General features: G+C 38.9%; 1 protein-coding gene across 2 annotated transcripts in view; it reads right to left on the bottom strand.

Annotated features, from left to right (window-relative positions):
• Positions 1-9111: 9111 nt before the first annotated feature.
• The window catches only part of ACER3 (alkaline ceramidase 3), a 144576-nt gene continuing 138703 nt past the window's right edge, over positions 9112-14984 (bottom strand). For both annotated transcript variants that reach the window (XM_068988722.1, XM_068988723.1), the window contains 2 exons: positions 11010-11055; positions 9112-10523 (listed from right to left, as the gene is read on the bottom strand). In XM_068988722.1, the coding sequence (XP_068844823.1) occupies positions 10470-10523; positions 11010-11055 (100 nt within the window). In that variant the 3' untranslated portion in view covers positions 9112-10469. The remainder of the gene's footprint in view (positions 10524-11009; positions 11056-14984) is intronic.

The raw sequence follows: 14984 nt of genomic DNA, 5'->3' as shown, positions 1-14984 counted from the left end.
CATCCTAGTTTCTAAACTGGACAAGCAACTCTGACCTCTGTTATTCCGTTGCAGGGATCCCCACCCCTGAAAACCTAACCTATGGTGGGAAACTGAACAAAATGCCCTCATTGCTGCTGGTTTTGCAGCAAGTGGGGTGATGATCTCTTCCCAGCTGCTGAAGGACTGCCCCTGTTCCATTATACCATGTTCCACTTGTAAGGCAGATGGATATCCTGTTCCACTTTGGCAAACTCATTTTATTTGTTATCCCTGTCACCTTTTTGATCAGGAACTTGCTCCCTAGGGTAGGTCATGCCTCACATAGATCTGGTCTGGAGTAACACTTCCTTGCCCTTACCAGTATCATCCCACCAGAGGATATGTCATGTGGTAGTACTTACCCCCATTTCTCTGGCATTAGGAATGACAGCTGGTTTGATAGGCACTGCACTGAGGGAACTTCTTTCCATAAATCTCAGCAGCTTTTGACCAACACTACTGTATCCATAGAAAAAACTGTGAGGACCCTCCAATGTCTATAATCCCAGTTAGACTCCCTAGCTGCAACGGTCCTACAAAATGGTCAGGCCCTAGATTTACTGACTGCAGGGCAGGGGGGGTGGGACATGCCTTTCCCCATGATGAGTGAGGAACTAAGGATTGAATAAAACCAAGAAACAGGATGCTGGCCCCAGATAAGTGAGCTACATATGAAAGAAATGATTTCAGTAATAAGCCCAGAAGCTTGCATCTTCCCATACACAGAAAAGCACTAAATTCCTTAGGATATAGGGTTTTCCTTTAGTTCAGTTCAGTTGCTCAGTTGTCTCTGACTCTTTACAACTCCAAGCTGCACACCCGGCCTCCCTGTCCATCACCAACACCTGGAGCTTGCCCAAACCCATGTCCATCGAGTCAGTGCCATCCAACCATTCCATCCTCTCTTGTTCCTTTCTCCTCCTGTGTTCAATCTTTCCCAGCATCAGGGACTTTTCCAAGGAGTCAGTTCTTCACATCAAGGTACTAGAGCTTCAGCTTCAGCATCAGTCCTTCCAATGAATATTTTCAGGACTGATTTCCTTTAGGTTTGACTGGTTTGATCTCTTTTCAGTGGAAGGAACTCTCAAGAGTCTTCTTCAACACCATGGTTTGAAAGCATCAATTCTTTGGCACTCAGCTTTCTTTATGGTCCAACTCTCACATCTATACATAACTATTGGAAAAACCATAGCTTTGACTAGATGGACCTTTTGTCAGTAATGTCTTAACTTTTTAATACACTGTCTAGGTTTGTAATTCTCTCAAGGAGCAAGAATCTTTTAATTTTATGGGTGCAGTCACCATCTGCAGTGATTTTGGAGCCCAAGAAAATATAAATATAATATATATATATAAATATAAAAATATATATAAAGTCCCTCACTGTTTCCATTGTTTACCCGTTTATTTGCCATGAAGTGATGCGACTAGATGCCATATCTTAGTTACTGTTATTTCTCCCTGCAATCTTGACTGCATCTTGTGCTTCATCCAGTCTGGCATTTCGCATGATGTATTCTGCAAAAAAGTTAAATAAGTAGGGTGACAATATACAGCCTTGACGTACTACTTTCCTAATTTGGAACCAGCCCATTGTTCCATGTCTGGTTGCAACTGTTGCTTCTTGACTTGCATACAGATTTCTCAAGAGGCAGGTCAAGTGGTCTGGTATTCCCATCTCTTGAAGAATTTTCCACAGTTTGTTGTGATCCATGCAGTCAAAGACTTTGACATAGTCAATGAAGCAGATGTTCTTCTGGAATTCTCTTGCTTTTTCTATGGTCCAACAGATGTTGTTAATTTGATCTCTGGTTCCTCTGCCTTTCCAAAATCTAGCTTGAACATCGGGAGGTTCTTGGTTAATGTCCTGTTGAAGCCTGGCTTGGAGAATTTTGAGCATTACTTTACTGGTGTGTGAGATGAGTGCAATTCTGCAGTAGTTTGAACATTCTTTGGCATTGCCTTTCTTTGGGATTGGAATGAAAACTGACCTTTTCCAGTCCTGTGACCACCGATGAGTTTTCCAAATTTGCTGGCATATTGAGTGCAGCACTTTCACAGCATCATCTTTCAGGATTTGAAATAGCTCAGCTGGAATGCCATCACCTCCACTAGCTTTGTTCATAGTGATGCTTCCTAAGGCCCACTTGACTTCGTACTCCAGGATGTCTGGCTCTAGGGGAGTGACCACACCATCATGGTTATCTGGGTCATTAAGATCTTTTTTGTATAGCTCTTCTGTGTATTCTTGCCATCTTTTCTTCTTATCTGCTGCTTCTGTTTCCCCATACATAGAAAAGCACTAAATTCCTTGAGATATCTGGTTTTCCTTAATCAACAATAATCTTTCATGTTCAGACCACCTGCTCCCCTCCCCTTTGTTGCAAACTTCTAAATAACCTGACTCCTTCCCTTGCCTCCTCAGGGCAGTTTCTCTAATCAAGATGCTCTCTCCCAGGCTTGAAGTCCTGAACATTCCCACTGAATAAAACAACTCTCTACTTTCAGGTATATTTCAGGTAAGTATATTTCTTAAGTTCACACACACACACACACACACACACACACACACACACAGACTTCCATAGTGTATAAATGTAAAACTAGAGGTTGAAATTCCCTCCCTGTTAAAAAGACAAAGTTTCCTAGATTATCGGTCTGTATTGAATGAGACAATATAATTACTGTCACTTTGGTCACATGGTTAAGTAATTTTTCACAGTGACCTATTTAATTAAACATTTAAAACTTTTAACAACTTCTTCAAATCAAATTCTAAATTAAGTCTTCTTGACCTCTGACTCAGATTTCCCAGAGGGCTCCTGGAAACTCTTAAAAGGATTTATTCTCTCACCTTGTAAAATGAGAAGTATTAAACTAATTAGATTTATTTGATATGTTAAATAAATGCTTTGCATGGCAAGCATTAGCAAATAAGTGATAATGCTTTCTAGATTATACTTTCCCTAGATTATAATTCTATGGCTATGTGTTATTAATATAAGAATTTTGGCAACTGTACAAATTTTCTAGAAATTTGTTAATGTCATAGCTATCCATGTTATGTCCTATCATAACTCCACTTATCTTAAAATATTCAATGTCACAGAGACAGCCAAATTTCCTTCTCAAATGCATTATAATGAACTTTTATCAGACTTTCAACCACAGCCATTTTAAACCTTTTGTCAGTCACAGATACTGTTTTACTCTGATGCCTTCCTAAAAACACTGGTAATCAGCTATAGGACTCACTTTCAACAATACCTTCTCAGAAATCTGTGGAAAAAGACTATAACAGGTACTCTGGCTTATATAACTTTATATACAGGGTTATATTACTTTAAGATCATACCACTGTACTGAATAAAGATTTCCAGAACTAATGGGGAAGCTCATGGGTTCATGAAATTGCTAACAGAAATCAAGGAAGACCGAATTTATCACATGGAACTAAATAGACTGATGAAGAATGATTCCTTCTATGACTTTTGCTTAGAATATTACTGGTTATTTAATGTTCTATCTTCTAGATTTAAGGGACCCCTTTTCTCTTGAGCTATCTAGAGTTTAAAGCAATTTAGTAGATTATATCTTTGTAAGCAGAAATAAAACATTTCTCTTTTCTCTCTGACTGAATCCTCAGAAATTTGGAGAAAATGCTTATTGAATACTTATTTTCATGGTAATATAGTTATTTGAATAAATTCAACAAGAATTTGTTCTCCTTGTAACAGGACACAATTAGAAACACTAATTATATTACCAAGGTTTTGACTGGAATGTCATATTTGAGGATGGTGTACATAAATATGACTAGTTTTAAGGAACTAAGGTTGACTTCAAGTAGCCAGTGCTTCTTGGAAAACTGGCCCAGGACCTGGTTTACAGGAGTCTCAGCTTTACAGGTGAAAACAGAAAGCCACTTCCTGGCAGGCCGTGGAAGCTTAGGATATTCGAGGTACCTGAAGAAGGAGGTATTCATCTACATGTGCAGATATGCAAGAGAAGTCTAATAGCAAGTTCTTACCTTGGATTTCATCTCAAGGCTTCCAAAAGTCCCAGCTGGGATTTCTAACAAAAGTTCAAAAGGTCTATGTCTTCAATTACCATTCCTTATACACTTCTATAAATAATCAGGCCAAGTTTGATAAGGCTAGACTCATCCTGCAAACAAAAACAGTCTTACCTTGATTATCTATGATAGAAATGGGGGGATTATAGAATTAAATCGTGTATTCCTGTAATTGCTGACTTTCAAAGCTCCCTGAAAGGAGCTCAGGGTGGAGAACAGAAATGAGGGACTCTGTGCTCTGGGAAAAACTGGCAGAGCAGATCTTCAGATAGTTAGATATTTTCAGGAGCCAATTTTATGCGCCCAATTCTTGTATTCCTCATATCTAGAAAAGCACTAAAATCCTTCATGGTGACATCTGCTTCTTGTGAGTAGCAGAAACCTAGGAGGGTGGAAAGTGCTTGGTTCCAAGTGTTAGGACCAAACTGAAGCCAGGACAGGATCTAAGGGGCGGGCTAGGCCTGAGAAAAGCTGAGGCTCTGCGAATTCCCGCAGGCAGTGTAGCTCGACCAATCAGAAAAAATCCCCGTAGCCCCCCGCCCGTGCCAGACCTGAGCCAATCCGGATAGGGATGTGAGGTTTAAAAGTCCCGCACGCGCCTACGGTTTAACCAATCAGCTATGCTGTTACAGAAACAAAGAACCATGTGTATAAAAGTATATGTGATGAACACTGTTTATAATAGCCAGGACATGGAAACAACCTAGATGTCCATCAGCAGATGAATGGATAAGAAAGCTGTGGTACATGTACACAATGGAGTATTACTCAGCCGTTAAAAAGAATTCATTTGAATCAGTTCTGATGAGATGGGTGAAACTGGAGCCGATTATACAGAGTGAAGTAAGCCAGAAAGAAAAACACCAATACAGTATATTAACACATATATATGGAATTTAGAAAGATAGCAATGATGACCCTGTATGCAAGACAGGAAAAAAGACACAGCGGTGTGTAACGGACTTTTGGACTCAGAGGGAGAGGGAGAGGGTGGGATGATTTGGGAGAATGGCATTCTATCATGTATACTATTATGTAAGAATTGAATCACCAGTCTATGTCTGACGCAGGATACAGCATGCTTGGGGCTGGTGCATGGGGATGACCCACAGAGATGTTATGGGGAGGGAGGTGGGAGGGGGGTTCATGTTTGGGAACACATGTAAGAATTAAAGATTTTAAAATTAAATAAAAAAAAATTAAAAAAAAAAAGTATATGTGATTCAGAGCTCAGGGCCTTTGTCTGATTCCACTGTGCTGGATGAAACATGGGTCCTGGCTTGAGCTGGTAATAAACCCCTTTATGCTTTTTCATTGCTGTGGACGTCTTATTCTCTCAGTTTTGGGGACTCAGACTCTGGGCATAACACAAGTACTCTCCCTTCACCAAAATCACACATATACTGACCTTCCCCTCCATCTCTTTGGACTAGTTTCTCAGAGCTATCTAAAATGCTGTCTCCTAGGCTGTAGTCCTCATTTTGCCCCCAGTAAAACTTAACACAATTCTTAAATCCTCTCCTGGGAGTTTCAGTGCCACATCTAAAACCACATTGTCATAGAACTAGCATATCTCCCATCTATTCTCCCAAGGGCCTATTTATCTTTCCCTAAACATCATTTGTTTTCTCCTAAGTGCCCTTTTCTGCAGTACCCTTCTCTTATTAAGACGGTAAATTGCAAATTCTTCAAGACATATTTTACTCTGAACCCCAATTTACATATGTAAAACTTGCCATTTCTCTTGCTAATCAGTCCTTTGTCAGTTTAAAGCATCTGCCTGCAACGCGAGAGACCTGGGTTCGATCCCAGGGTTGGGAAGATCCCCTGGAGAAGGAAATGGCAACCCACTCCAGTATTCTTGCCTGGAGAATCCCATGGATGGAGGAGCCTGGTGGGCTACAGACCACGGGGTCGCAAAGAGTCAGACATGACTGAGTGACTTCAATTTCAATTTCAATACCAACTGAATCTAAGAGGGTAGACAGAGGAGAGGCTTTCCCTCACTACTGGAGAAACCAAGTCCAGGGGTATGCTCTCATAAACCTCATCAATACTGGCAGCTTCTCCCTATCTAGTAACTACAATTAGACATAAGTTTCCTTAAAGAGAGTGCAGCTGTTTCAAAAATAGCATTGAAGTTTTCATTCAGGTGGGTTTTGACTGTTCACTTCTAGCCCTCTCCACAATGGACTTCTAGCCAATTTTTAGTCATTATTTCCAAATATTTAGGGGCTTCCCTGGTGGCTCAGAGGTTAAAGCATCTGCCTGCAATGTGGGAGACCGGGGTTCGATCCCTGGGTTGGTAAGATTCCCCTGGAGAAGGAAATGGCAACCTACTCCAGTATTCTTGCTTGGAGAATCCCATGGATGGAGGAGCGTGGTGGGCTACAGTCCACGGGGTTGCAAAGAGTTGGACATGACTGAGTGACTTCACTTCACTTCCAAATATTTACAGCATGATGAATAAGCTGAAATTTTAGACCATGAAAAATAAGACAAAGTGTGGAGCCCTATACCAAGGTGACAGCTGTGGAGCCCTGTACCAAGGTCACGGAATAAAAATCTCTGGAACTGATCAAGCCCCCATAGCAACTATTGCCATGGGTGTCCAGATCTAAATCAGCCAGCTCCCTGACTTCATATTCCCTATAGCATCCTAACCAATCACCTAATGCCACCGTTCCAGTAGGAATTCTGTCTTGAGGTTATAAAAATTTGGCCACTAGCATGCAAAAGGGCTCTCTTGAGCTGACCCACTGTTCTAACAGCATCTTGCACTCTAATAAACTTTATTCTCCTCTCATTCTGCCTCATGTCTGGAAATTCTTTTCCAACCCATGCACCTGCCACGACACAAAGTGATCAAACATGGTACTGATATGAAGTGAGCTTCCCTGACAGCTCAGTTGGTAAAGAATCCACCTGCAATGCAGGAGCCCCAGGTTCAATTTCTGGGTTGGGAAGATCACCTGAAGAAGGGATAGGCTACCCACTCCAGTATTCTTGGGCTTAACCTTGTGGCTCAGCTGGTAAAGAATCCACCTGCAATGCAGGAGACCTGGGTTCGATCCCTGGGTTGGGAAGATCCCCTGGAGAAGGGAAAGGCTACCCACTCTAGTATTCTGGCCTGCAGCATTCATGGACTGTATAGTCTATGGGGTCGCAAAGAGTCGGACAGGACTGACAGACTTTCACTTTCACTGATATGAAGCAACTTGAAGACAGAGGTAGATCAGCAAATTGGTACTTAATTGCAAATTCCATTTAGAACTGGTGCTTTTTGAAACATCAGTTTTACATAAATGCTTGTCCAGTAGCACATCATAAACCACAGGGCTAGAATAATTTGTTTCTCTCCTGTAAATGTGGAGTTGAGAGCTAAAACTGTTAAACTTAGCAACAGATGATTTTTTCAAGAGCAAAATAATACGCAACCCATAGGACTCATAAGAAAAACTTAATTACCCACCTCTCAAAGCAGAGGCATCACTTTGCTGACAAAGGTCCATATAGTCAAAGCTATGGTTTTTCCAGTAGTCATGTACAGATGTGAAAGCTGGACCATAAAGAAGACTGAGCACTGAAGAACTGATGCTTTCGAACTGTGGTGCAGAAGACTTGAGAGTCCCCTGGACTGTAAGGAGATCAAACCAGTCAATTCTAAAAGAAATCAACTCTTAAGTATTCATTGGAAGGACTGATGCTGAAGCTCCAATACTTTGGCCACCTCATGCAAAGAGCTGACTCACTGGAAAAGACCCTAATGCTGGGAAAGACTGAGGGCAGGAGAAGGAGACGACAGAGGATGAGATGGTTGGATGGCATCACCGACTCAATGGACATGGATTTGGGTAAACTCTGGAAGTTGGTGATGGACAGGGAGGCCTGGCATACTGCGGTTCATGGGGTCACAAAGAGTCGGAGAAGACTGAGCGACTGAACTGAACTGAAAGGACTCATTTTTCTAAAATACAATTTGCTGTAGGGCTCATAGATGAGCACCTTTCACATTAAGTGATATATTCACAAAACATTCTTTACTCAGAAGAAAACAGGTCTCTTTTGGCACTCCCTAGTTAACAGGAAAGGGAATAGGAAATGAACAGACAATGTTAATAAAGGGAAGAGAAGTAGTAATATCCCAACCCTGTAATAATATAACCCAAAGTCCTAGAAGGGATAAAAAAAATTAAGCCACATTGAAATAAAGATGATTCAGCAGTATCACAAAGGTCATCAGTATTTTTGTAATACTGATACTTGGGCACAGATACAAAGTTTTGTGTGCTAATACACAGATTGCTAAAAAGGGAGCCAGGTGTGAGACAAAAACTAACTTAGAAAATTAAAGAGCCTGATTTAGTCTCTGCTTTCTGTCCAACCCTTCTAAAATGTCTTCTGCTGAGCTTTCATGCTATTGTTTTCACAGCAGAAACAAGGGTGTTTGAAAAACTGGCCACAGTGTTATAGTCTCCAAGCTGCTGGACAACTTTATTCAACAAGAAATTATACGTGGCTGTGGTTGAAACAAAACAAGCTGCTCAAAAGGACCTCAGTGTCAGGGTAAGTTCTCTGTACCCTTAATCTGACCTTAATACTGTAGAACCTTAGTCTCACAGTGTCTTCCTGACACAAACAAGACAATGATATGAAACAAATTACTTATTCAAAAAATGTCAGATGGCTGACAGCCTAGGTAGTTGCACGTGAAATGCAGCCAGACGCCAGAATCTTGAGGCAGAAGAAAGAACAGTCTTACAGGCTTGTGTTGGTTCTGTTTAGTTTCCATTTTCCTAAGGCACAACCAAAGTTCTTTTAGATTTATACTCTGGTAAGTGTTTTTCTTGCTGGAGGATCATAAAAGCAGGTGGAAGTAACAGCCAATTGGCATGCTAAAGTAAGGAAAACAGGACTTGGACTAAAACTAAGGTCAGCAGGTGAAAAAAAACAACAAAATTTGTATTGGTTTTAAATTAGTACCGAAGTTTCCTACTGAAGAACAGAAAAACAACAGAAGTGTCTTACACCTTTGCATAAGAAAAAAATGACTTTCCTTTGGAAGCTGTAGCTCAGAATTTAATCTGGGGTAATGATAACGTAATAAAAACAATATGGATTTTACAATAATGTATAAGCACAGAAAAGTTGTAAAAATGCTAACGTACAGAGCTACAAATATGGTGATATATGAGCAAAGGGGTCAAATCAAGTTTTCACTCTAGGTAGGTGTTGTGTTTATGACAAGTGACTCAATTTGTTATACATTCAACTCCAATAGAATTAGCTGCCTTACAATGAGATTTCACTGCCGTATCGTAGCATTTTAATTTTTGGTAGTTCTGTTACAAGTTCAAGTAAGTTAGAGCTGTTTTCAACCCTTATGTCTATTTCCTTCTAAAAACATGAAGGAGCAGGTATTCTAATAAGCTTTATGTAAATAGAATCCTGATCATTTTAGCTCTAATTAACTCCATGCATTTCCCTGGGCATAACTATTGACTCTCTGAAAACTGGAAAATATTGCATAATTTTAAAGTCAGAGTACAACAACATTTACTGGTAACCTCAAATAAGTTATTCTAGGAGGATGAAATGTGAGTAGGTGAGTCCACCAATCATGTTTGCCTAGCCATGAAAACAGTCACAACTTAAAGATCTGCAAAGATCAAAGGAAACAGGGCAACAACCTTTAACTGGCTGGAGGTGGGACATTCTACAGGTGTCCTGGCAGCCTTCATAAAGGGTAGAAGATGACTGACTCACCCACTCCACTGGGCTGTGACCACAGAGAGACACTCCAGTGCCCACCATAAGTCTGGAATGTGACAAGTATAGAACCCAGAGGCAGGTCTGAGCTTGCTTACAACACTCTGACCATCACAGAGGCAGATAATGACAAAAATATAAATCAAGGCTGATGCAGCTAAGTGCTGGCTCATAGCAGGCCAACTGGGTATGGGGTTTTGCTAGTCCTTAGCTGACTGTTTTCATTATTCAATCAAATATTAAGAAAAGTTCATATGCAAGCCTTGGCAAACAAAAGTTAACTTCCTATGATCAGCATAAACTGTTAACGTGTTAAGAGAAGCCCAATACTTCTAGCATTCGGGTATATACATACACATCATGTCTGTTTCTTTTTAAACATCTTAGAGTGAAGGTGAGGAGAAGGAAGACAAATGAGATAAAGACACAAGCTAAACATCCAACAAGTCCCATTCCTCATTCTCTGTGTGGCTGGCAGCATGTCACAAAGTCACTCCTTCGCTGTGATGGTCGTAATACATCTGAACATGTAGATCTTTATTTCCTTGTTCGTTTGGCTAGGCCTAGGGTACGTGTTATTTTATTTTCTTGGTGTAACAATTCATCACTGCTTCCTGAGAGGCTCAAACAGGATCACTGGCCAGATTCCGAAGAGAAACTGTTTGGAAACAAGTTAGGACAAAATGAAAGAAGATAAAATTGTTCCATGTTATCCCTGAAAAAGAAGTCATAGGCTATGTCTACAGTGGTTTGTTATTGGTTGCCCTGGTATTAATAATCAGAGCACAGCATATTCTTTCCAGGTCTGTACCATATCTCAGAAACAATTTTTATTTATTTAAATATATTAAGCATCTACTTTTTCAAGCATGGAGCTGGGCATTTAAATTCTCTCAGATGCTTAAACAGCTCTTCAACTTAGCTATTAACAGCTCCATTTTATTGCTGAAGAAACTAAGGCTTGAAGAAAGGAGACTTGCCTAGGGTCATAAAGCAGTAAGTCAAAGACAGAAGATTCAAGAGCATCTGGTTCCAAAGCCTGTACTCTTTCCATCCCATCCCCTTCTTCTACCTCCATCCCATTTTCCCATTACCTCCTCCTCCAACACACACATACACACAACTCCCTAGGAAGGAGACTTACCTTCACCTTTGGCCTGTATCTCAAATAAAGTGTTCTTGTATATAAACTGAAAGAAAAGGCGAGAGGGAAGAGCTTTTCAGACAATTTTTTTTCTTTTAAATTATAGTTGACTTACAGTATTGTATTAACTTCAGGTGCACAGCAAAGGGATTATATGTATATATGTATGTATATACACATACACATATATATGTATTCTTTTTCAGATTACTTTCCATTAAAGGTTATTACAAGATATTGAATATAGTTCCCTGTGCTATATAGTAGATCCTTGCTGTTTATTTTATATATAGTAGTGTGTATCTGTTAACGCCAAAGCTCTAATTTATCCCTCCTTCCCCACCCCCTTTTCCCTTTGGCAACCATAAATTTGCTTTCTATGTCTGTGAGTCTATGTCTGTTTTGTAAATAAGTTCAGATAAATTTTTAATTCATGTAAACTGGCTAATTGACATATTCAACCACACTGCCTCTGTATATACAAAGAAAAAGTAGCATTGATAAATGAACTTTAGTAACCATTTTTGAGAATCTACTCTGTGCAGAATACTTGGCAAAGTACTAAGAAAGATGGAGAAATGAACAACTCTTGCACTGGACACTCAGGATATTTGTAGTAGGGAGCATTCCACTCATGCTTGCTTTTATTCATGTCATGATTGCCAGTTTCATCCCTGAAGTTATATGGTAGTAAGAATTAAGACAGAGTATTCCTAGAACATTTTAGAAATGGTTATATCAACTCTATAAGGATTATAATATAGGTGTGAAATAACCAGAAAGGTATCACTTCTTCAGAGAATTCTTTAAAATGAATCACCTCTAAAGATAAGATTTTAATATCAGTCCATACAGCAAAAAGTTAAATTTATTCCTGAAAAATTTATTAAACTATATATAACTTACAACATACAGTTTATGTACACTATTTAATTGTATTTGAATAGTAATATACAGCATGAGTACATATGTAAAACATAATTTTGTAGTATGAAAAATGTCCTACTTTAAATAAGAGAATGAAAAAGAGCATGGTAACTTTGTGTGGCTATACCATCCTACTGTATCTCAAACTGGAATTGTGAAGAGAGGCATCATATACTAAAACTACTGCACTATCTTAGAATATAACCTTTGTTGTTATTCAGTCAATAAGTTGTGTCCAACTCTCTGCAGCCCCTTGGACTGCTGCACACCAGGCTTCCTTGTCCTTCACTCTCTCCCTAAGTTTGCTCAAACTCATGTCCATTGAGTCAGTGATGCAATCCAACCATCTCGTCCTCTGTTGCCCGCTTCTCTTGCACTCAGTCTTTCCCAGCATCAGAGTCTTTTCCAAAGAGTAGGCTCTTTGCATGAGGTGGGCGAAGTGTTGGAGCTTCAGCTTCAGTATCGGTCCTTCTGAAGAATATTCAGGGTTGATTTCCTTTAGAATCGACTGGTTTGATCTCCTTGCTGTCCAAGATTATGATAAAATAAACTTACTCTGACAGTTTTTCAGATGTTAATCTCTAAAATGAAGCTACCATATTCTCTCTTCTCTTTAGTGAAGAGTCCTGGACTGGGGCAGAGAAGCCCTGGATTCCAGTCCATGCTGTTCCCTCTACCACTCTCAACTATTTATTAAGTACCTACAACATGTGGGCAAGCACTGGACCCAGAGTTTTATATACACTTCATTCTTAAATTACCCTACTAGATAGGTATTATTCTTGTTTTGCATATGAGAAAGTCTCAAAAAAGGTCAAATATTTCATTCAAGGTGGTATAGCTATTAAATGCTAGAAGCAAGATTTGAAGTCAGCTGCCATCTAATGATTATCCAGTATGTTGTCCTGGAACTGGCCAGTGATCAAGTCACTTCTCTCTGGGCCCCAGTTTTGTTCACCATCAAATGAGGAAGTTATATTAGGTTATTTCTAAGGTCTTGATTGGTAGATGGCTGTAAATTTGTGTGAGTAAAGTCTGATGGCTACTTCTGTGAAACATTCCTCTCTCCTAACTTACTATTTTTTTTTCCTCTGCTCAGTTTCAAAGCAACTTACTTTTTAGTCTTTTGGGGGTGGAGTATAGAGTGAGCTTCTGATTCATCCAACTTGATGCAGAAAAGTCTTCCATTAGACTCCCTTCTTTGGACCGGCTCCTTTTCTTTGGTTAGCTCTAGGTCTTGACTTCTGTCTCCTTTGTTCCATGAGGCCACAGAATCAGAGCTTAGAATTGATGGACTGACAAAAATTCTTCCAGCCCAAAGCAGCTGTGGTGCTCATTTTTAGGTACCTGTTTTCTTTTAGACTGTAATATTTATTTTAATATTGCCAACATTTGATGCTTTAAATATTTTATCCGACACTCTTCGTTGTTTTAGCAGGAAATCTGTCTGAATATCCTAGGCTGGCATCATTGCAAATCAAAGTCCTGGTCAATTTAAACATTTCAACAATCTATGGAATAAAAGACTATTCTCCTTATTTTAACAGATCAGGAAATGGAGACTTAGTGCTAAGTAAATAACTTGGCACAAGATTGTTACCCAGTTATGAAGTAAAGGAGTAAAGATCTGAACTCAGATATGTTTTACTCTACTGTGTTACTCTTTGTTTCAAACATCTGTACAGGACCTAAGTTTTAGAGTACATCATGTTACTAAATTCTCAAACTGTCCCTCTGAAATATCGGTATTCACATGTTCCCTTCAATGAGGGACCTACAGAATCAAAATTTCCATATAATTAAAACTTTTAACATTGAAGTTTCTTTTATTTCAGTTATTTAGGGTGAAATATATCTAAAATATATTCTATTCTTCCCTGTCTCCTTAAAAAAAAGGAAGACATTTTAACATTACTAGAAAACAATAAAATTAACTCAAAATCACCACCAAATCTCATCAAAATGCTTCAATTTTTGTATATTTACTTTAAACTGTGTCACCATTCAAATAAATTTTTACACTGGTTTAATAATTTTATATATATGACTTTGATTCACTTAAAAATAAAAATGTCTATGTTGCCATAAAATTTTCATATTTATAATTTTAAATGGCTGAATAAAGGAGATACTATGGTTTATGATTTTTTCCCTAACTGTTGGATATTTTCTTTTTCTTTTTATTAATATAAATTTATTTGTTTTAATTGGAGGCTAATTACTTTACAATATTGTATTGGTTTTGCCATATATCAACACGAATCCGCCACAGGTGTACACATGTTCCCCATCCTGAACCCCCCTCCCACCTCCCTCCCCATACCATCCCTCTGGGTCATCCCAGTGCACCAGCCCCAAGCATGCTATATCATGCATTGAACCTGGACTGGCGATTCATTTCATATATGATATTATACATGTTTCAATGCCACTCTCCCAAATAACCCCACCCTCTCCCTCTCCCACAGAGTCCAAAAGTCTGTTCTATATATCTGTGTCTCTTTTGCTGTCTCGCATACAGGGTTATCGTTACCATCTTTCTAAATTCCATATATATGTGTTTCTGGCTTACTTCACTGTGTATAATAGGCTCCAGTTTCATCCACCTCATTAGAGCTGATTCAAATGAATTCTTTTTAATGGCTGAGTAATACTCCATTGTATATATGTACCACAGCTTTCTTATCCGTTCATCTGCTGATGGACATCTAGGGATTATTGTTTTTCTTTTGCTAAATTAAATAACAGTGATAAAACTTTCTGTGTCTACACACATTTTCATTTTTCAAGGTTTTTTTCTTTAGGATAAATTGTGAGAAAGCTAATAATTGTGATAAAAATATAAACATTTCAGTTTCATCAACATATGTAGCATCAAATTTCTTTCCAAATGGATTGTACCAATTTACACTGACAAGTAATGTATGATAATACCATCTTCACTATAACTAAAGAATAAAGAAGAGAGTTTACAAATACTACTGTAGCTCACTTAAGGGTTTTATAAACTATCCCACTGTTTTATTTCTAAATTATTTTTTGAAAGGC

The sequence above is a fragment of the Capricornis sumatraensis genome, chromosome 16 (assembly GCF_032405125.1).
Source record: "Capricornis sumatraensis isolate serow.1 chromosome 16, serow.2, whole genome shotgun sequence".
In the NCBI taxonomy this organism is placed as follows: domain Eukaryota; kingdom Metazoa; phylum Chordata; class Mammalia; order Artiodactyla; family Bovidae; genus Capricornis; species Capricornis sumatraensis.
The sequence above is the reverse complement of the archived record's forward strand: the minus strand, read 5'-3'. Positions and strand labels throughout refer to the sequence as shown.